This window comes from Melanotaenia boesemani, chromosome 17 (assembly GCF_017639745.1).
Source record: "Melanotaenia boesemani isolate fMelBoe1 chromosome 17, fMelBoe1.pri, whole genome shotgun sequence".
Taxonomy (NCBI): domain Eukaryota; kingdom Metazoa; phylum Chordata; class Actinopteri; order Atheriniformes; family Melanotaeniidae; genus Melanotaenia; species Melanotaenia boesemani.
The window spans coordinates 26,302,570-26,325,542 of record NC_055698.1 but is presented as its reverse complement, the minus strand read 5'-3'; the positions used below and the strand labels follow the sequence as shown (position 1 = coordinate 26,325,542).

The 22,973-nt window shown below is 36.1% G+C and overlaps 1 protein-coding gene across 7 annotated transcripts in view; it reads left to right on the top strand.

Moving 5' to 3' along the window:
• LOC121656678 (collagen alpha-1(XIV) chain) overlaps positions 1-22,973 on the top strand; it is a 227,554-nt gene that overhangs the window by 99,048 nt on the left and 105,533 nt on the right. For all 7 annotated transcript variants that reach the window (XM_042011787.1, XM_042011788.1, XM_042011795.1 and 4 more), the window contains 9 exons: positions 8,967-9,116; positions 11,348-11,422; positions 15,234-15,373; positions 18,197-18,320; positions 20,805-20,948; positions 21,184-21,348; positions 21,459-21,497; positions 22,200-22,338; positions 22,592-22,734. In XM_042011787.1, the coding sequence (XP_041867721.1) occupies positions 8,967-9,116; positions 11,348-11,422; positions 15,234-15,373; positions 18,197-18,320; positions 20,805-20,948; positions 21,184-21,348; positions 21,459-21,497; positions 22,200-22,338; positions 22,592-22,734 (1,119 nt within the window). The remainder of the gene's footprint in view (positions 1-8,966; positions 9,117-11,347; positions 11,423-15,233; positions 15,374-18,196; positions 18,321-20,804; positions 20,949-21,183; positions 21,349-21,458; positions 21,498-22,199; positions 22,339-22,591; positions 22,735-22,973) is intronic.

The window sequence follows — 22,973 nt, the reverse complement described above, 5'->3', positions numbered from 1 at the left end:
CAGGAATTTAATGAATATTTTAATTTTTAAAGCTGACAGTTTTTGCCTCCTCTCTTAGAGTATACAGAAAGAAATTTAAACAGCTTTCTCTCACCAGTCCTTTTTCTCAGGACAGAACTGTGTGAATGGCTCATAGTTGCTAGTTCAAAGCAAGCATTTGACACATAATGCAGCATGGACCTGACCGAGAAAAGTGTGAAGAATTTACAAGGTTAAGCAATATATCGTAAAAATCATTCACAGTTACTGGGTTGCAATATTCAATTTAAAATCAGTGAGTGGCACAGCAAATCTCTTTCTATCAAACAATTCTATAAGGTGAAGCTGATGATACAGTAAACACAAACAACATACCATACAGTCAAACAGCCCAGTGATGCAACACTTCTTTGGTTTGTTATGTTACTGTCGTATTTCTTTAAACAAACACTGGTTGGTTGGTGGGTTTAGTTGTTTCTAACACATATACAGTATATATGTATATATAATATACACAGTATAAATTGTGACCAGTAACCTTGAAAAACACAATATTTTTAGTAGTAAATTAATGATTACTCATTGTCAAATTTCCAAAACACAATTTTTTTTTTTTTTGTCATGGACAATTAAACGGACCTTTCTCATTAAATTATGCCTTTATGGAAGCAGCCGTATCCACCAATAATTAAGCATCTTTAAACATCCGTTAATTACCTATTGTTTTTGTATTTGCACAAATAATAGAAAACATGGGTTCTCAAGAAGAGAAGATTTGGTTAAAAATGTGTCTATTTATAGTTTATTAAACTATTTACAATATAACAACCCACTACTACATGCTATAGTAGGTTGTTTTTCTTTTGTTCCACTTGGGTTGTGATTGTGCCACTTTTGTCTTTTAACCTTTTCCATCAAAGAATCCTTTCACACATGATCACATGTAAAAAATGGGGTAATATGGATTTACATGCATGAAGACATGGGAGTTTTGGGGAGAAATCTATGTGTGTAAATCGAATTTCTCATAATCTAAAAATGGAAGTTATCTGATAATGGATATTAGATTTTGCTGTTTACGTGATAACATAAATTATCTAATATAACTCTAGGAATCACGTAATGATCAGATTTTTGGTGTGCATGTAAATGGTTTCAATGACTTCAGTTCTTTATTTTACTTAAAATTCTGGCACATCCAAGTACTGATTTTACTGAGGCCCACATTAAACTTTGCATGGGACCAGAGTCCCTGTGGAGGTAGTAATATAGCTGAGTGTTGTCAGCTATGATATAATATTTGGTTTGTTTCTATGATAAAAGCTAGTGGAAGCATACAGATGCTGAACATTTGGAGCCCAAAATGGCACCTTAGGGAACTCAACTTGTGGTTACCAATTGACACAAGGATTCAAACCAATTCAAAACTGGATGAGACTCTCAGTATTAGAGTATTGTCAGTTTGGAAAAGTTGGGAGGATGTGTGAGAGGTCACCCATGCAAAACAGGGACAGGAGAAAAGAGAATTTATTAATTGAATCAGCTCCAAGCACACGCTATATTGTTCATTTTAAAATGGTTTAAGCGTGTTGACAAATATTCTTAAATCTGATTGAAAAGCTTCTGGTTTGAGATTTAAACAAATTATGAGGCGTATGAAACCCCCAAATTAAACAAATTATACAGAAACCATACGGAAAGTACAGAAGTTTGAAAAGATCAGTGTTTTAAAAACAAGCAGTTTAAGTGGTCAGTTCACTGAGACCCCTTATGATTCCCTCACTGAATGTACTGCAGCAATGTAAAAATGTTAGAAAGTTATGAATTATTGAAGATTTTATTCTAACATCAACAACATAAAATGTCCATCAAACATGTAAAAGTTTACACCACCCCTCTCAGTTTAATCTGATGATGATTCACTGAAGCATTTTAATCTGACTGAAAACTTAATCTGATTAAAAGTGGTCCTTTTTAACACAGGTATTGATGCCTTGACACAGATATAATACAATATGATGTCTAAATTAACTTACACGTGACATCAACTTCACATTCTCTACTGCAGGTGGACTGACAGCAAATTAAAATGAGTTGGTCCATAAATTCAGTCGACCAGTTAGCATATTACTATTATCATTTCATTATCATTATCATTTGTGTTCACCAGTAAAATCTATTCAACTTCTGTTCAACTAAATGGGGAAAGCCATTTACAAATATGTAATTCATATCACAAGAGGGCAGAAAGTTTCTATTTTTACCACGTGTCAAAAGAAAACAGTGCATCTCAAATCAATGGCTGTCTGGAAATTAAAGTTTCTCAGACCCTGGTCCTCTGTCACATCTTTTAAGAGACCATGCTGAATCATGTTAAAATATTATGTTTTATTTATTTTAGAAAAAAATCTAATTGCTGTATGTACAACTGTAACTATAGGCAACATGAGACAGTGTTTCAGACCAGAGTCAGTCCAAGTGGTTTTATAAAGAAACTTAACACACACACATAAACATCCACATCCATCCCAGGATGTACAGGTGAAGCTAAATAAAATTAGAACCTCAGGCAAAACCTAATTTGTTTTAGCAATTCAACTTAAAAGGGAAAACTAACATGTTATATAGACTTATTACATGCAAAGTGAGATATTTCAAGCATTTATTCATTAAAATTTTGATGATTATGACTTATGACTTCATTATGTCCTAATTAAGTAGATAAAATAGATTTGAATTGATCATTTTCAATTCGATGTAATGTTACATGCATTCAGAAGGGCACTGCAGGGAATTGAACCCCATCTCATTTCTGAGAGTACCATTACCAGTGCCTTTTGCTTTTTTTCTTGTTTCTTTTTTATGGGGGTGGGGTGTGGGGTAGGGGGGTCGTTTTTTTTGGGGGGGGGGTTGTTAAGGGTTTTTTTCGTTTTTTTTTTTTTTTTTTTTTTTTTCGTTTGGTTTTTTTTTTGTTTTTATTTTTATTTCTTTTTTATTTGTTTGTTTTTGTCTCTTTTGGGCTAAAACACTAGCTTAAATACCCTGTCACAGGCATGTTAGCATCAGCAAAGAAGGTACGGTCAGTTTTAGAACACTGACATCAAAGAAAGTTCTAGAATCGTCTTTCATTCTAATTTTTAGACACCTTGTTTTGTGATAGACTTGTATCTTCAAAATGAATACTTGTAAAATACTGAAAATATTTCAATATTTCATTAGATTTTGCCTCAGTTCTCTTCAGATGACAGGTATAAATAAATGTATTCTCATTTTTTAACTTATTAACCAATTACTATAGAGGTTGTTTTTTAGTTAATACTTATTAACTACTCTTTTATCAAAAAGATGCATTACTTAAAATAGTTTTGTGTATTGTTAACAGCTAATGCTTAATAGAAGCTTGATCGTAGCATTATAATTTATTTAATTATATTTAATTTTATATTGGTATTTTGCATTGCATTTTTGTTATTGTTATTACCTACTTCTTATTATAGTTTCCTTTTGCATTTTTACTATAACTTGCAGTTATTTTTCAAGATAGCGCAACTCAGAGAAGGAGGAGAGATTCTACCAAGAAACACTCATTTTAGATGTAGCAACCAATCCCTGTATAGCTTAGAGGTGGTTTATAAACTGGGTTCAGGAAGTTAGCGGAGTTCTGATCTGGACGCAGACAGCAGAATTCCTTTCTCTGTAACCAGGGAAAGGGTTTATCTTAGCCTGAAACACAGCTCTGTTCGCACATTTCCAAGTATATAAATATATAAATATATAAGTATCTCAACTTGAGAGAAGTTGTTTGCCATCCATGGGCCAAATCAACGAGCATTAGAAGAAAACTTTGAAGGATAAAAGATGTAATTGTGTGTGGGAATAGCACTTGCAACATATTACAAGGCTTTTTCTCCTTCTCCTATTTGATATTAGAACATTCCCGGTCCTGAAGGAATGCAAAAGTTGTCCAGAGTCTATTTTCTTTGATAAAAATAAATGCCAATTAGAGCCGATGCAGACAGTGCTAACACACATTTTGCACCGGACCACCATCTTGTCTGAGATGTACCATCATCTAAAGGCTTCACGGCATTTCTGCATCAGCAATCTGCAGTTTAGATTTGCAAGTATTTTCCTGCAGAGTCCTGTATTTTTCTCTTTGACACTGATCATTGTATAATGCCAGCTCTTCTTCCTTTTCATCAAGTTGTTTCTTTGAATCTTTTTTCATCTTGGCTATATCGCAGTTTGCTTTATTAAGCCCAGTAGCAAGATTCTGTTTTTCCATAAGCATTAACTTGTTATGGGTCTTATGAATTTCAGTGTTATTTTTAAACAAATTCATTTGTTCTGCAGTTGCTCTAATCATTCTTGGTGTACGAAGGTTCAGTTCTGTCACGATTTTCCGATTTTCTGTTAATTTATTTAATCGTGACAATAGGTCTTTGTTTTGGGAGTTAAGTTCTGCTATCTTTTCTGTTTTCTCTATTTCACACTTTTGTAGCAGATCCTTGTATAATGCCAGCTGTTCTTCCTTTTCGTCAAGTTGTTTCTTTAAATCTTTATTTGATTGTTGTACACTGTCCCTGACGGAATTCAGCCCATTTATCGTCGTGTTCAAAGAAAGAACTTTCTCTTCTCTTTCTAAAATCTTTTCTGCTGCGTCTTTCAGTTCATGCTCTTGCTGTTTCATAACTTTTTTCATCTCGATCATATCGCAGTTTGCTTCATTAAGCTCAGTAGCAAGATTTTGTTTTTCCGTAAGCTTTAACTTGTCATTGGTTTTTTGAAGTTCTATGTTTTTTTTACACAAATTCCTCATTTCTTCACTAGCTTTCATCAGTGTTGATGTAGTAAGCTTCAGTTCTGTCACGTTTTTCACATTTTCTGTTAATTTATTTAATCGTGACAATAGGTCTTTGTTTTGTGAGTTAAGTTCTGCTATCTTTTCTTTGTCTTCGTTCTCTTTTATATTGTGATTTTGAGGATTTTGTAGTTCCATCTGAATTTCAGAAAGAATTTTCCTCAACTCGTAACTTTCTTCTTCTCCTTCATGGTATAATTTTTTAAGTTGAGCTATCGCAGTAGATAACTTTTCCCGTGCCAGTGTTTCCTCATTTTTGTGAAACTTCTGCACTGTTTCTGTTTGATTGCTGTTCTCTGCCATTTCTGCTACTTTTCAGTTTTAACCAAGAAAATACTTTGGGAAGCTGTATCCTTAAATAGATATGCACAAGTGCAACTGAGACTTTACACTGACAGAATTCTATTAATATTCTCTGGGTAAACTTATGATGCAAAAATGGGTGTGTCTTGTTTTATTACATCACAAATGGGCGGGGCTTATGATTTTAATACTTCAGAATGGGCATGTCATTTTTTTGTTTAATTGTTTAATATTCCCATTAGGGGCGTGGCTTCATCAACCTCTCAGAAACTCTGATACTTGAGCTGATGGGGTGGTTAGGTTTGGTTGTGTTTAAGGTAGCCTCCACAATGGTTTACCTGTTACCATGTGCTGACTTTAACATGAATGACAACACCTCACAATATTACCCGAATATATAATAAGAATGACTAACTGAAACTGTATTGTGTGTTTACAAAACGAACTAAAACTAACTAAAATTAAAGCAAAAATGTTATTCGTTTTCGTTTTTTGTAAATTTATTTCATACATAAGGCTTTGGGATTGATATGAAATCTATTTACTTCGCTCTGCCGGATTTACGCCACGTGTCTGCGTCGTACGGCCGTGACGTCACGTGTCAACAGCGTGTCCGCCCGCGCCGGCTAGAGTGATGCTACGGAGAAAGTTAGGAGAAAGCGAGGAGAGTCCTATTTGGGATTTCTTTCGTTATGACCATGTCAAAGATGAAGTGTCTTGTAGAAGAAGCAGGTGGTACAATATGTGGAAGGAAAAACCACGAATCTGAAAATCCATTTGAAAAGCTGCACATGAAGGTTAACCAGGAGCACCTGGACCAGGTAGCCTTTCTGCCTCCCTCCACGGATTGATAAGCTTCAGCCAGGCCAAGCAGCATGGGGAGGGAACGTGAGTTACAGACACACTCTCAGTTACACACACACAGAGTCTCGCACATGCACACACATACGCAAACAGACCTACACATACAGTCACACACAAAATCTTGAAAAGCTGAATTTGAGAGGCTTAAATTAGTTTTTGTTTACAGTGTTGGACAGTAGGTTATGTATGTTTAGCATAGAAGGAAAGGCAGTTTATTTGTACAGCACATTTCATATACAGGACAATTCAAAGTGCTTTACATAAAACAAAAGCATTAAAGATATTAAGAAATAGTAAAAGGCAGCAGCACATAGCAAGAATCACAATAAAATGATAAATTACATTAAAATGATTAAAAGCAAGATAAGTTAAAAAGCTAACATGCAGATTTCATGCATAGGTGCATGAGAAAAGAAATGTTTTTAACCTGGATTTAAAAATGTCTACATTTGGTGAAAGTTTAATCTCCACTGGCAGTTTGTTCCATTTGTTTGCAGCATAACAGTTAAATGCTGCTTCTCCATGTTTAGTCTGGACTCTGGTCTGGACTCTGGTCTGAACTAGTTGACCAGAGTCTTTGGATCTAAGAGCTCTGCTAGGTTTATATTCTCTGAACATATCACAGATGTATTCTGGGCCTAAACCATTCTGGGATTTGTAAACAATCAGAAGGGTTTTAAAATCTATTCTGTGACTGACTGGAAGCCAGTGTAAAGATTTCAAAACTGGTGTGATGTGTTCAGATCTCTTAGTCCTGGTTAAAACTCTAGCAGCAGCGTTTTGGATGAGCTGCAGATGTTTAATGCTCTTTTTAGGAAGTCCTGCTAAAAGAACATTACAGTAATCCAGCCTACTGGAGATGGATTCATGGATGATTTTCTCCTGGTCTTTCTGGGAAACTAAACTTTTAATTCTGAAAAGAAAAGAAAAGCACATCAGCATCCAGCTTAGATACATCAGTATCTTAACCAGATGCTGGTTACGTTCACTTTCAGTGTGTAAAATATTCACTGCTTTATCATGTCCAGTATAACATGTGAGGTCCTACTGTTAAACAGATGCAGTGATTTGTACTAAAGTTGCTGCAGCTCTAGTTCAATTCTTTATGTAGTTAATTGTGAATTGTTTCATCTGAATGAATTAAAGCTCTGGTCTAGAGTTTGTTTGATTGTTGAGGTTGTTCATGATTAGTCAGATTTATCTCCTTTAGACTCCTGGCTGCCAAGGACTGTGAATTGTCTCTTGAATAGATTCATGTTATGTTGATGTGTGTCTTTAGTATGTTGGTTATGTTGATTTTTTAGCACACTATCTCAGAAGCAGCATTGCACACATTTTTTTATTTTTTTTTTTACTTAAGGCTACTGTCTTATGATTGTCTTGTCTTTGATTTGTCGTTGGCTGTTCATGTTTCCTCCTGATACAGTTTTTAAAAAGTGTATCTTAAGTTTTTATTTTACAGTGCTTATTCTGATTATTTTGAATTTTGCACCTGGCAAATACTCTAATTTAGAAAAAATAAAATAAAATAAAAACTAAACTAAAACTAAGCATTTTTAAAAAACGAAAACTAATAAAAACTAGAAAATATGTTCTAAAAACTAATTAAAACTAACTGAATTTGAAAATAAAAAGTCAAAACTAAATAAAAACTAAAACTAATAAAAAATCCAAAACTATTATAACCTTGATTGTAACATGTGAAATATGTGCACCACCTTGTGCAAAACCAGCAAGGCTATGTGAATTTTTGGTTTTGCTTGTGATTTTTCTGTAAGTGCATCAGTGCTTCTTGCTGTGAATTTCCACAGAAAAAAGAAAAAAAATGCTAATGACAAAAATCAGAACTATGATACATTATCCTATAAAAACCTATAAAGTTTGATAAGTTGTATGAATTTAATGATTCCTTCACACTTATTGTGTTGTGTTAACAGTTTGGGTTCACAGAAGTCAGTCAACAGTGACACATTTTGTGTCGTTATAGAAACAACCAATACAAAATTGAAGATTAAAAATTGAATCACTGTAATTTATTGAAGAAATACTGTATAAGTTATTGAGTTTTGATAATTTTATGAAGACTTCATATAAAAGTGTTTTTAAATGCATCAATGGCTTTGATTACAACTTTTTTGTCAATTTTGAAATTGAAGTGTAACAATGAACAAAAATAGGAAATACAAATACTTAAAAAAATGAATATTAACCAGTTTTGTTTGTTTGTTTTTCTACATGTATATTATTTGTATGTGTTTTTGTCCTTTCCAATGTATGTATGTATTTCAGACTAACCAGGGTGGAGGACTGCAAACTAGCCATGGCTAGAAGTCCTACATACGTGACTAAAAGTCCTACATACGTTGCTAGAAGTCCTAGATACATGGCTAGAAGTCCTACATACATAACTAGAAGTCCTACATACATGGCTAGAAGTCCTACATACATAGTAACAGTTAGATATTTTGGTAACATTGTTTTCATTTATTCTCTAATAATTTTGAAATCCTGTTGAGAACTGCATATTCATGGTGGTGTGGTGGTTAAGACCATTAACTCGCAGCAAAAAGGTTCCTGGTTTGAGCCTCAGCAGAGTGGAAGAGGTTTGAGATGGTAGCCTGGCTCCCTCCCAACCTTCAAAAACATGTCAGGGCAATTGGTCACTCTTAAATTCTCCCTGGCAATAGCATTAGTGGTTGTTTCTATGTTTTGGCCCTGTGATGGACTGTGACCTGTCCAGGGTATACCTGGCCTCTCGCCTCGTATTTACCGGGATGGGCTCAAGCCCTCTCCTGCGACCCTGCATTACAATAAGTTGGTATAGAAAATGGATGGATCTGCAATTAATATGCACATGCAATGTTTCAGTGCTTTGATTTGTTCAAAATAACATCCTTTTCCACAAAAAGATGACATTTTCAGAAGTACTAACAAGGTGATCTTTGTATTTTTAATGCAGGTAGTCAGAAACAGGAGACCAAGCTTAGCGGAGGATCAAGCAGACATTGTTTCAATAATCTGAAGCCCAACACAGAGTACAAGATCAGTGTGTACGCTCAGCTGCAGGATGGGACCGAAGGACCTCCAGTCACTGCAACTGTGAAGACGTGTAAGGACACAGACACAGAAATTCACATTCAACATCTCAGACACAACAAAAGTCTTTTTATTTCAATATCTAAATATAAAATATAACATTTTTCTGAGGATCTTTGATGATTTAGAAATGATTTGCTTTAATAAAGCTAATACAGCTTTTTTTTTTTTATTAACATTTTAGCATAAACCTATTCATGCACACCCAATGGTACATTTGTAGATACATTACCTCATCCATAAAAAACTCCCATGTAATTACACACCTACGTGTCATAACAACAGAGCACAAACACAGTCGCTTCCACACACACACACACACACACCCACACACACACACACACACACACACACACCCACACACACACAGACACACACACACACACACACACAGACACACTGCTGTCAGCTGTCATTGTTTTAAAAAAGTCCAATTCAGGCTGGGAGGACGATCACGTCAATTTCAACATAACATGTCTTTTATCCCTGTGGGAGTGACAAGAGCTGAATCCTCATCCTTCTTTCAGAGTGAGCCTTTTGTTCTGCAGCAGCTCCAAACACTAATCAAGACCCACTGTCTGGAAACCAGGCGGGAGGGGGAGGGGTGGTAGGATGGGTGGGCTGCTTTATTTTATAGTCAAGAGCGCCATATGCAGTAAATTCATAGTTTTTTCAGTTTAGTTTTGTCGTCACTTTAAAGTTGCAAATTAGCCAAGTTTCACTGGAGGATTTCAGTTAGCATCCTTGTTCCTGAATACTTTAGTCAGTTAGATTAATTATGGTATGAGATTTCCTTTTAGTAAAAAAAAAAAAAAAGAAAAATATTTTAAAACAATTACAATACAAACAAAAGATAAATGGGTGGCAAATCACCAGTCATGAAATGTCACTTTGCATTATTAACAGAAGCCATAAAAGTATGTACTGTTAGGGAAATCCCCGGACAAAACTTAATGGTTAAAAAAAGGAGATAAAATGTTAAAATATTTTGGGATATTCAATCATACTTTGTGCATAAAAACTGCACAAATGCACAATACCCTAGTTATTCCCTTTAGGCAGATATTGGGCAGGTAAAATCATGTTTTTTTCTTGTTTTAATCACATTTTTATATATAAATAATGCATGACTTACAGTACAAAGACCTTGTTTTAATGATTTAGAAAGTTTCTGAGCAGAATGCATTCTGGAGTATTATATTATCATTCTGAATTTATTAGTATGTTGTGCAAATTTATTTGCAAATTTGTAAGCTGATTATACGCAGCCACAATTTAGGTCAAGTTAAAGTTGTACTGTTGTATGTGAATATGATTTGTATAGAAATATGACAAAAATCTTTCCAGACGTATTGTTTCTGGAGATGACTTAACTGTCATCACATAAATTCAGAGCCTTTTTCAGTTCATGTCTGTGGAGTGCTAAAACTCCTGAAGTGAGAGGAGTAGCTGAAGGGAAGAAGCTGGATTGCAGAAAATAAAAGAAGACAGAAAGAAATTGGTCTTTCTGGAGACATACAGTGAAGACAAGAGGTTGAAGAGATGTTGAGCTGAAGAAGTTGAAGTAAGACTAAGAAAAATCCGCAGGGACACAAGAAAGGAAGGCATAAAGATAGAAACTTCTATCCCTAAAGCAGATGTGTTTGCTTGAAGTTGCTCCCTGCTGTACTGTAGCTCTACAGAGACTCTCTTGGATGATTTATGGCTTTGTTTTGATGCAAATGAAAGCCAGAGCCTTTTCTCCAAATGACTATCCCCATCGCTGCAGGCAACCACTACCGAACGCTCCCTACCTGCCATCACTAGTAATTCCCAGCCTCAGGTAGCTGATTTACTGCCTAAACACCACTGAATGCATAAAATCTATACATGTTCGTGTCTTTTGGAGAGTGTGAGCACCAAACACACACACACACACAGAATCCAGTCAAGAGGTTGAAAGCAGTGACAGCAGGCATTTGGTTTTAACTTCAACTGACACTGTGATCCATCTAGCAAATTATACTGGAGCTGAAATCACACAGCTGCATGTAGCCGATTTACACATTGTGTGTGATGGATGTAGGTGTGGGCTGTCTCTGGTTTGGCCCTCTCCTCAGTTGTCTGTGTGGTTTCCTTTAGAGGAAGAATTTATTTATGGGGTCAATTAGTCTATGGCGTTTGCTTTGTGATGATTGTGGTCATAATTGTGGGTTTTCATGGGTTTGTGTGTCTGTGGTTGTTTTGTTTATTCTTTCCATGCAGTACCAGTCCCAACACCAGCACCGACCAAGCCTCCCACCACCACCCCACTACCCACAATCCCTGCTGCCAAAGAAGGTTAGAAAAATGACTTCTTATTTTATCTATTATTTTTATCTCTGACTGTGCCCTTATTATATTCCTGTTGTATGTATGTTTTGCTTTCTGCATCTTTCTCTGCTCATTTGAGGATATGTGGGAGGTGTTCAGTCTGTGCAGAGACTTGCTTTATGAGGACACTTTGTTTCACTCTTGTTGTCATATGTCAGGAATAAAATGGAATCACAGCCACTGACAGAAGACACTGAAGTGTATTTACTCAGCACTAAACCTACAGTTTGATGCCTGAACTGATGCTTTACGCTGTTTAAACTTTCTAAACGTTTTTAAGGGAACCATCAGAAAGCTTTATGTACAAATGACCTTGTTTACTTTACCATACCTTGTTTTAAATTCAGGACTTTCACTTGTAATGAAACGATTTTTTGGGCTGCACAGCACAAGTTTTAAAGTATTAGATTTTCATAAGAATGAATGGTCGGGGAGGGACTTTTGGGTCAGATGTTTTAATACCATACATTATTACAGCTTTTCTGCTGTTTTTAATACTGAACAAGCATATAAGTGCACAAATTGCTATTTATACTAACTTCTAAACGACCCTCCAACCCATTCCATCTTCATTGTGATGCTGCAGATGTTTTACAGGAATTTCATGTGACATAGTGAAAATATATCTCTATATGTTGTTATTAATCACTAATCAATAGGTTAAGTTCATGGCTATTTCACATTTTAAAGTGAAACAGGGTTAAAAATGTGAGGTTTTAACTCATTAAGACCTGATATAACCCATGCATAGTGTAGTTCTCGTACGTTTAGGGTTTCCAAAGGTCTAAATGTGCTGATTGGGCAGGTTCTCATAATTCTGGGGAATTTAAGCAACGCTGCAGAAAAGACTTCTGTGTATTTGCAACACAAAATGCAGCAGTCTGCTCGTTGATGCCTCTCGATACTGCTTACTGTTGTCACCCAACTGTCTATCACTTAAAAACAACTGGTTTACCCAGGAGTATGTGTTTATTTTTAGTTGATGCACATATCGTTATGAAGCATATAAATCAAAATGCAATGATTACTTTTGACATAAAATGTTGGAGATTTTTGGACGAGTGAGGAACGTTTAATGATAAAACTCAAAAGTCAAATGCACAGTTGCCTCTGACAGATAAATACAGGTTCATGCATTTATGTATGTAGGGCATAGAAAGAAGTCATAATTTTCAGTTGGAGTAATTGCACACATGCTTCATGTAACACATAAATGCAACACAAGATAAAAACCCCAAATGCTATGAAGGTTGGATCAGTTACAGGTTATTGCTTTAAATATGTTATTAAAATTCTTCACATTATTATAAAATTAACAGTTTGGTTATAAGTACAAGCTGTTTTTACCAGTTGTATCTGTGCAGAAGACTCCATGTTCAGCTTCTTACTTGCATGTTAATGATGCATCCTACTTGCCTTTAGAAAAAGAAAAAAAACAATCTGTCACTCAGAGGAGTATCTTTTTACTTATTTTTCTGAGGAAATCAGCAGTTTTATGAATGAGGACAAAGGTTTCAATTAAACGGCCCCCAAGAGAGGCACTGCTCCCGCACTTATATGAATTAATTCAAGCTACTTACATATTAACTGTAAAGCTTGAGGAAGTGGTTATAAAAATAGAAACAGTGCAAATGAAGTCTCTAAAAATTAATTTTATGGATTCATTTAATGAGGCTTTTGATTTCAAAATGAGTATCTACACACAAAATTTTGACTGACATTTTGTTGTGCAGCTGTTCAAGTTTTTATTACTAAAACTTCGGAGTGATGACCGGATGCTCTCTGAACGGTGCAAGTTGCTGAAATGAATACTTAGAAACTTAACTGTATTTTTGTTCAGCATCTCCTCATTAATCACAAATGACACCTACGCCAGCTTTTATACATTTTTATACATTAAGGTGCTTATAAGACATTCCCAAATGAAGGCAGCCAGCCTAAGGTGAAACCTAATTGCAGACCCTGTTGTTATACAACAGTGTACTCTTAATGCAACATAAATCCACAAAAACCTTCCTGAACCAGAGCTCCTTGATTAATTTTCACAAGAGTGAGATGCCGTCCGAAGGGAATCCAAGCACAACCAGACCTGACCTGAATAAACCAGATTAATTAGTCCCCATCCAAAATGCATCGACTCTGAGAGGAACACAAACACTGGCGGCTGCATGAGCTATCAATTAATTCAATCAATTATTAAGCAGCCATGGTGAGAAAGAGCAGCAACTGAACAATAATGAGTCAATATAAAGTCACAGGAAGGTGTTTTTTTATGTTTCAGGGACACATTTATGACTTACAAATGTCTACTTCCACCTCCTGCAGCAACAACGAATGCTGATGAAGTTATTCCAGTGAACATGTTAACACACAAACCTGTAAAATTACAACTAATTTCACCTGATTATGTGAAAAGAATGAGAGACCTAATCTCTGATAGGAGGCCTGATTCATCAAAACTAATGAGACCCTAAATTTTCTAATAAGTGGATGGTGCAGAAAACAAGAATTAATTACTTTTTCAGCATAATAAAGAAAAAAAAAACAAGACTGTATAGCTGGTAAACCTTTCCATTTAGTGTTCATTCATAAATACTTTTTTCTTATTAGAGTCAGACATAAGCAATTCAAGTGTCTATAAAATCACTGTTTGCAGGATTGTACACACACATTTTTAGCTGTTGCCTAAACTAAGTTTGCATCTGAAGAAAAGCTTTTTGAATTATTTTAGCATTGCAGATGAGGAGAGGTAGGAAGTACCTGCTCGGGCCAGAGGCCATAATTTTGATGTTCGTTTTGTATTAAAACAACTAAATAGACAGCAGTACATTAAAATTTGCTTTGATGCTATGTAGGTCTTGTGTCTTTAAGATATGTTTCAGGTGGTTTAACAGCAGCTTTTACATGTTAAAGGACCCCATCACCACCAATATGACCAAAATCTGATTATTATCTGATTTTGGGAGTTATCATATTAGTCAAGTGATCATGTAGACAGCATGGATTTTGCTGAAATTTTCAGCAAATTTCAGAAATGGAAAGACAAACAAGTGATTAGATTTTGGAGGTGATCCGTATCACCACCCGGATCCAGGAATTTTTTAAAGGATTCTTTACTATGGGGAGATAGGGATAAATTTGCTGTTAGAGCCTCCAACTCAAAAATTATACCCACAATCACTGGCAAAATCACTACTTTGATTTGGTGGAGGTCTGCACTCTCTGAGTGCTTCTAGTTTCTAAATTGTACTCTGCTTTTAGTAGTACTATTTCTGTTCTAATTTAAAAAGTGTGATAATCCTTTCTGGCTGAAGTAAACAGTACATATCCACAATTTAGTCTTCTTTTACAATTCTAAAATGAATCTATCTGAATCCCTGTCCCCTTACGAAAGTGGATTTATGATATTTGTAGGCTGCTGTCTGTGTGCTTTATTCAGTAAATGAAGCTGTCTGCTGATCAATGCAGCACCGACTGACCCATGAATGTGATTTCATGGGAGGAAAGGAAGTCAGTGGAATGACTGACGAGCAACGAGGGGTACTCTGTGTTCTGCATTTAATGAGTTTAACACAGTTTCAAGAAGTCGGGACTTCTTTGAGAGTAATCAATCAAATAATCTTTCACTCCCGAACTCATCCATCACAATGAAATCAGAAGATTTTTTTAAACATCAACAATGAGCCAAAGAAATCAGAGGCATGAGAACAATAGTAAGAAAGAAAATAATGTTTTGTTTCTGAATATATTTCCCTTTTCTGTTGTCATAACTGCCCAGTTTGCAAGGCGGCCAAAGCAGACCTGGTCTTCCTGGTTGATGGGTCCTGGAGTATCGGTGATGACAACTTCCTGAAGATCATCCGTTTCTTGTATAGTACCATTGGAGCTCTAGACCGGATCGGACCAGATGGTACACAGGTAACATGGAAGGGAACACATCATTACTCAGCATTAATTTAACAAAGAGGTGTATGTTTTTAATGAAGACTGAATCTGTTACTTTAAACTTTGTGTCTCATTATCTGGTCTTAAGCTGCACTGCTGAAGAGTTAACACATAAACTCGCTCTGTATTGTACTGGTGGAACTGTTAAAGACTCTTTCACTCTTTTCAAAGTGTCACAGCATGTTTGACATGAAAAAACAGGATTAGTTTGGTTTCTGTTAATGTTTATTTAAGGAAATATACACATACTGAACATGTTCAGAGAAAGGATTTATACAGAAGGCACCAAAACTATTAAATGAAACATTTTAGGTTATTCGAAAAAGAAGTGGACAAAGTCACATATACTTCAGCCCTTTAATGCTTAATGTATCATATTTGATTCAAAATGTTTCTGAGTGAAAAGTTAAACACTTTATGGTAAAAAGTTTGCTCAAAACTCTGTTGCATACATCAGGTTTTTGTCTTCTGCCCTCTAGTGGATAGCTTTTGCTCTACAATAATTCTGACATATCACACAGTAATGAATAGCACATTTTTATTTTTTGTTAAAGGACCAAATAAAGCATGAGAAATATTTTCATTCTGATCCAGCAGCTGATGTAACTTGGTACAGTTTCTTAGCATTTCAATTTCTTCTGTCTTAGCCCTTAAAACTCCTCTAGATCACTGGCACCCATGAGCGCCATTGCTTATTGTCAGCAATGTGATGGATAGCTTATTGTTAAAAGTGATCTATGGAAGTTTTACAGGTATTAATATCCAAGAGGTTTACAATCCAGCTGCAAACTGTAGTGTTTATTCAGAGACTCTATGGTGAATGCACAATGGGTCATCCATGATAAATTTGTATGAATTTTTGTAATAAATCAGAATATTGCCATGTTGCTAAGAGACCTCTATTTTTACCCAGAAATTATGATGAGGCCACTTCCTGTCAAAATTTTGACGTATTAGATAGCTTAGATCAATGTCTGTCTGAAAATATCAAAAAAGGGACTTACAGTCTGGAATAAGGCCAAGAAGATGTTTTGATGCAAAGTGGCAGCAAAAACAAGCTGAGTCAGAGTTGGTTTTGTGGGGATATTAGGGAAATAGCAATGTGAAAACTGTAGATGGCACAAAACACCTGGAGGAAAATGTGTAAATATATAAATATGTTGTTGTGTGTTTGTTGCCAATATTTTTTTCATCCAGAAGCTAAGACTGCAAATAATGATATGTAGATGAGAAAAGGCTTGGCCACTGTTGATCTGTGTGTTTTATATAGAAAGTACTGGTAGTAATAAATTCAGTTCGGTTGTTTTGGTTGGCCTTTATGGTGCTACATGTATTATATATATATATATATATATATATATATATATATATATATATATATATGCGTGTGTGTGTGTGTGTAAGGGATAATGACCGACCAGGTGGCCATTATCATAAATTAATGGACGACGCGGAGGCGTGAATCACCTTGGAGGGCATTATCCCGCTTATACCATGGTCGATTAAGAAAGAAAAAAATTTAAAATAAATTATTAATGCGTTAATGTTGTTTTTTACCAGTAAAATGGTAAGTTTTTCACAAGAAGCGGCTGAGTGGACAATTTCGTTGTGACGCGTTGTCAAGGTAACAGGCTCTGACACAGAACCTGCAGCTCGGTGGGTAGTTATGTTACACAAACATTTCAGAGGGCGGGTACAGCTCTTACAGCTTGTGTGTGTCCAGAGGATGATGCGACATGTTATTTCAAACAGTCAAAGTCCACAGATAGTTTCCTACATCGTTAAATAAGTCTGCAGGCTGCTTTAACAGCGACGCCCCGTCACAGACGTGATCTGGCATGTCTCCAGCGGCGACTCTTAACCGGCTCTGACACAGAACCTGCAGCTCGGTCGGCCGCAGCTGTTATATTAGATCAGAACAGTGGAGAGAAGGGAGGTGATTACTTAATGTTATGTTATGTGACACAAAAGTGTCATTTCAGAGGGCGGGTGCAGCTCTTACAGCTTGTGTGTGTCCAGAGGATGATGCAACATTTTGTTTCAAACGGTCAACTTCCTCAGATAGTTTCCTACATCGTTCAATAAGTCTGCAGGCTGCTCTGATCTGGTGTCTGCTGCCTGGCATCTGAGTTTCTGTTGCCATGGTTACCAACTACCGTTTAGTCAGCGCAATAATTTACAACAATAAGTCTATTTGACTGGAACTTCTTTCATAGGGGTCCATTATCACTTTTTAATGGACACCTTTCAGCCAATCAGAATCGAGTATTCACCCAGACCATGGTATAAATATATATATATACATATATATATATATATATATATATATATATATATATATTTACATTATCCAGGATAAATTTGTATCCACTACAACATTTGCTCGAAATAACAATCATTGAACACAGAATTATAGTGCCTAATTAAATCATTTAGGTTATTATTTATGTTCCCAAACTGTAGAATCATCTTCCTCAAACCTTTATCTGTCCAACTCGCTCGTCACTCCTCCCTTTGTTAACAAAGTTGTATTCCACAGCTGTGTTTTCTACCCTGATGGTTTTTATTCAAAGCTCCAGCGAAATATACCTTCTCAATTTTTAAAGATATTTATTGTAATGATAAGTGATCTATGGTGAAATAATAAAAGGATAAAGTTGTGATTTTTTAATCAGGTTTTTATCAAGTAAAAACATTAGCTTTGGATTTAATAGACTTTAGCTGAACTTAAGTGTTTTCAAGCTTCATAATTCTCTGAATATTTCCATTAAAGAGATGATGTTTCTGTCCTAACAGGTGGCTATTGCTCAGTTCAGTGATGATGCCCGGACTGAGTTCAAACTGAACTCATACACTGACAAGCAGCGTCTGCTGGACGGCATCAACAAGATTTCCTACAAGGGAGGAAACACCAAGACCGGTGAGTGCTGTGCACACATCATGGGAAGGCTGCCGAGACAGTGTGTAACTATACGGTCAACAACATAAGTTAAACATGTAAAACCTATTTGACTACAGCAGATAAAACCCAACTTTTCCAAATTAAATCTGCTTACAAGTGTTTTTTTTTATCGCCGTGTGCCTCTAAGTCTCAAGTAAATATCTTCTCACCGTTTTGTGTGAACGTGTCTTCATGTATGAGGTGATGCAGACCACAGCCATAAGAAAAGCTGTGCACATGTATGTTACAAGAAGATACTCTGTATTGTTTAAAAGTTTACAGTGATAGGCAGTCTGTGGAGAAGCAGTGTGTGGTCGTCATTAATCAGTGTTTACAAAGCAGACAGTTTTTCTACAGGGATGAGATAGCAGACAGAAGATTTGTTGGAGCATCTTTGCTGTGGAGAAATTCTCCCACTGCTCATGTCACACTATAAAACGCTAATGCTCCGTTTCTACCAGGATACATCACATTACAGTGTTATAAAGCACTCAGACACCATACATGCTGCAGAGTTTTAGTTTCCATGTATTCTCAGAGGCAGGGAGAATATTTGATGACTGCGTTATTTGACAGCATGATGCTACCTTGGAGGGATTTTTCAAGGAAAATCATCAGGTCATTATATAATATTGTGTTTTAAAAAGAGACACTAACTGTTCTAAGTTAACAGTAAGTGTTCCGGTAGTTTCTTGCTGCACATGTGTGTGTATAGCAGAATATTAAAGGGAAATAAAGAAAGTAATATATGCTTTAATAAACCTTTGATACCAAAGTAGTTTCAGTATTTGTTCAGATTTTCCAGCAAACTGATGGCATAGCCTAATTTAGAATTAGTTTTTTCTAGTTTTGGCCACACAAGCGCCGGCTTTAGCACGGAAAACAAACCTTTTCTGGTACAGAGCAAAAAAGACGGTCCAGCCGGCTAAAGGTTTAGACCACTAAAGCCAGCATATTTTGTTCTGTCTAATTCAAGAGAGAACAATAAAAAAACTGAGCCACAGCAGTGATGTGAAGTCAAAGCTGCAAAGAAAGAACATGAGCTCAGTGTTCCTCTCATTTTTCTGCCTTTCAGTGTTTACATAACCAGTCACAATCTCTCTGTGCAGCTGAATTTTGAACAGTGTTTGCAGCCATGTTTATTTATGTTGTTGGGTAATTATATTAAGACATATAAGCTTCTTTAAATCAGGTTTGTATTCACAAATACAGAATTCTAAGCACTGAGTTTTAAAAACTGTTTTAGAACTATATTTTATACGTTAAGACACCAATTTGCCCGAAAAAATCTGAGAAACAAATCTTTTATATTTGTGAAGATAAACTGTCTCCCTGCAATGTGGCCATTTAGAGAAATTCAGGATATCCTGGTGGGAGGAACAAAAGTGTATTGGACATGTACAATGGCATAATGATGTAGCTGTGGAAAAGCAAACCAGTTTTTAGCTGAAATCCACTTAGAATTGGCTCCAGCACCGGCCCTGAACCAGAAATGGAAAAAAAAACACCCAAAACAACCACTTAACACCCAGAGATCTTGATTTATTAAATTCTATATGATTTTTTTTTGTCTCAGCATTAGAGGCATTAAGTGCAAAGCTAAAAGATATCTATCTCACCTGGTCTCATAAGTCCAGCTGCTGCTTGTGGATTCCTTGCTGGGCTGCTCTGATGTTCATTCACATGAACATTCACTCAATCAAAGTTATCTGTCATCACCTTAAATGTGATATTATCTGGGAGAAAACTCCTAATTATTCTGCCACTTGTGTCTTTGCTCTAATGTAAACTTATGCAGTGGCTCTGATCTCATGGCATCTTCCTGTTAAAGGGAAACTCAGAAACAGAAAAGGGAAAATGTAAAGTTTAGCTGCTGATTAGAGAGTTGCTGCCACAAAAACCAAGACATAGCAATTTAACTGGCGCCAAACTGAAGTCCTGCAGCCTCAGAGAAATGTTGGAATATAAGGAAGGCTTTTTTTTTCTCTGGTAGGAACTGAATAGGACTTAACTCTTTAAGGCAGAAGCAGTTTTTTCAGCAGCACATGTAAACATGTCCTCTTAAACATGGTAAAATCTTTAATCACATTCACCAAATTAATCTAAATTTGTTGTGAAGATTTTGTTTTCTAATTTAAAATTTCTTTACATTTGTATTATTTAGATTATTTCAAAAAGCTTTCTTTAAAACTTCTTCAGCCATTTAGAATTTGATTTTATACCAAAACACATAAATGCGGCTCTTCTATTTAAACCCTATGAAGTACTTTTTTTTTCTCCTCTAAACCCTTTACATAAATTTTGTTTATCTATATGTCACTGTAAAGTTGCTCTTTTTCTCCTACATTAATTTCAAGGACCTTGTGATTACATAAATAATCATTATAAAAACCGAGGAAAAGATATTGTAGGATCTAAATCAAAATATGAATTGTTTCTGGTTTGGTTGATGTGTCTTATCAGGTCGAGCCATCCAGCATGTGAAGGAGAACATCTTCACCGCTGAGGGAGGAGTCAGGAGGGGGATCCCTAACGTCCTTGTGGTTCTCACCGATGGTCGATCCCAGGATGACGTCAACAAGGTTTCCAAAGAGATGCAGATGGAAGGTCTGGGCTGTGGTGTTTGTGGTTTTACGAGTTTTATTTTATTTTTACATTTTTTTTAACTAACCTAGAAATTCAGTTTGGTCCTAAAAAGTTTGGAATAATTCATTTGGTTCATTCACTCTGATTTCATCTTATTTTAGGTTATTATATTTGAAGCAACAGCTATAAACATAGTTTTTTGCAAGGAAAACAATACCTTAAAACATTTTTATTTCATCTGTATCCTCCTGTAAAGGTTACATCGTATTTGCTATTGGTTTTGCTGACGCTGATTACGGGGAGTTGGTGAGCATCGCCAGCAAACCCAGCGACAGGCATGTCTTCTTCGTGGACGACCTGGATGCCTTCCAGAAGATCGAAGAGAAGCTGGTGACCTTTGTGTGCGAGGCCGCCACCGCCAGTGAGTAACTATTAAAATATCATTTCAACTCTTCAATAATAAAGACAGATGTAATACGTCATATGACTTGACTTAGATGCACTATTGAAACATGCATTTGTCTTCACCAGCCTGTCCATCTGTACCGATGAGTGGCAGCACAACACCAGGTAAAAGTGAAGCTTCTAGTTTTCCTCCAGCCAGTGTCCCAGGCTTTTAAAAATTAATGCATACAAAATAAATCCTGAGCATGAATCTAAATAAGGAGTAAAGTCTATATAACTATAAGAAATAATTTGAAAATGTACATTCTCCATCCCGTTTTCAGCTTTTTGTCCTAATTTTCAAAACCTTTTAGGTTTACAGAATCCTGTTTTGCACATAATAGAGAAATGAAATAACCTTTGATAATATAGAGAAGCACAATGCAACAGCTCTGAATAACATTAGTTGGCTCTTCTCTTTTCCTTTGATGTGTGGCATCACAAACAGGACTGAATATTAGTGTTAATAATGCAAACTGTGCAGTCAGGTGGAAAAACACTAACATGAGGCTCTGCTTCAAAACTGCCCTTTTAAGATACAACGCACCTCTCTGGGACATTTTGTTTTCTATAATTGGTTCTGAGGTAAATTCTATGTTTAGAGCAGAGCTGTCATGCTCACGTGGACTCATGGCAGGGTTGGAGTTATCGCAGCCAGACTTCCCTCAGAGAAATAATGTCAGAAAGATGGTCATTTGCATTTTGGCTGAATTTTGATTTTATATTGTGGTAATCTGTCTGCTACAGAATACCATTACATTACCACATGGTTCCAGATAGGATTTTATATTTTACTAACATTGTGTCACTGATACCGTTTGTGTTCAGGTTTCCGGATGATGGAGCTTTTTGGGCTTGTTGAGGAACGGTACAACAGCCTCTCTGGTGTTTCCATGGTTCCTGGCACCTTTAATGCTTTTCCCTGTTTCCACCTGCACAATAATGCATTGCTGGCACAGCCAACCAGGTATGCAACTTACACACACACACACACACATATATATATATATATATATATATATATATATATATATATATATATATATGCTCCTTGGACCTCTCAGGTGAGATACTGTAGTATTTTTTGAGATGATGTTATCTGGATTTCTTTAGCAGAGGTTTGACTTTATCCAGGAACTGTATTCCATATTGTTTGACATATGAAGATCTTACTACCGAAGTGGCTTACCCAGGTCTGGTGTTTCCATGCTGACTTGCAGGTACATCCATCCTGAAGGACTTCCTTCTGACTACACCATCACCCTGCTGTTCAGACTGCTGCCCGATACTCCAGAGGAGCCCTTTGCCCTCTGGGAGATCCTCAACAAGAACAATGAGCCACTGGCTGGAGTCATCCTGGACAGTGAGAAATCCCTGATTTATTTATCAAGTTGCTTGTTTTTCTTTCTTTTTTTTCTTTCTCAAGTTTGTCTGTGAAGTTCTAAATGAAAACTAGTAGAAACTCAGTGGTTTTATGGCAACCTGAAGACCTATGGGGCAGCGAAATTCATTTTTAGCTTTATTGGCACGAATATCAGCACAATTTGTGTTGTGGGACTTTCACTCTGTTGGCAGTACAAGCTTATATAGGAGCCACAACAG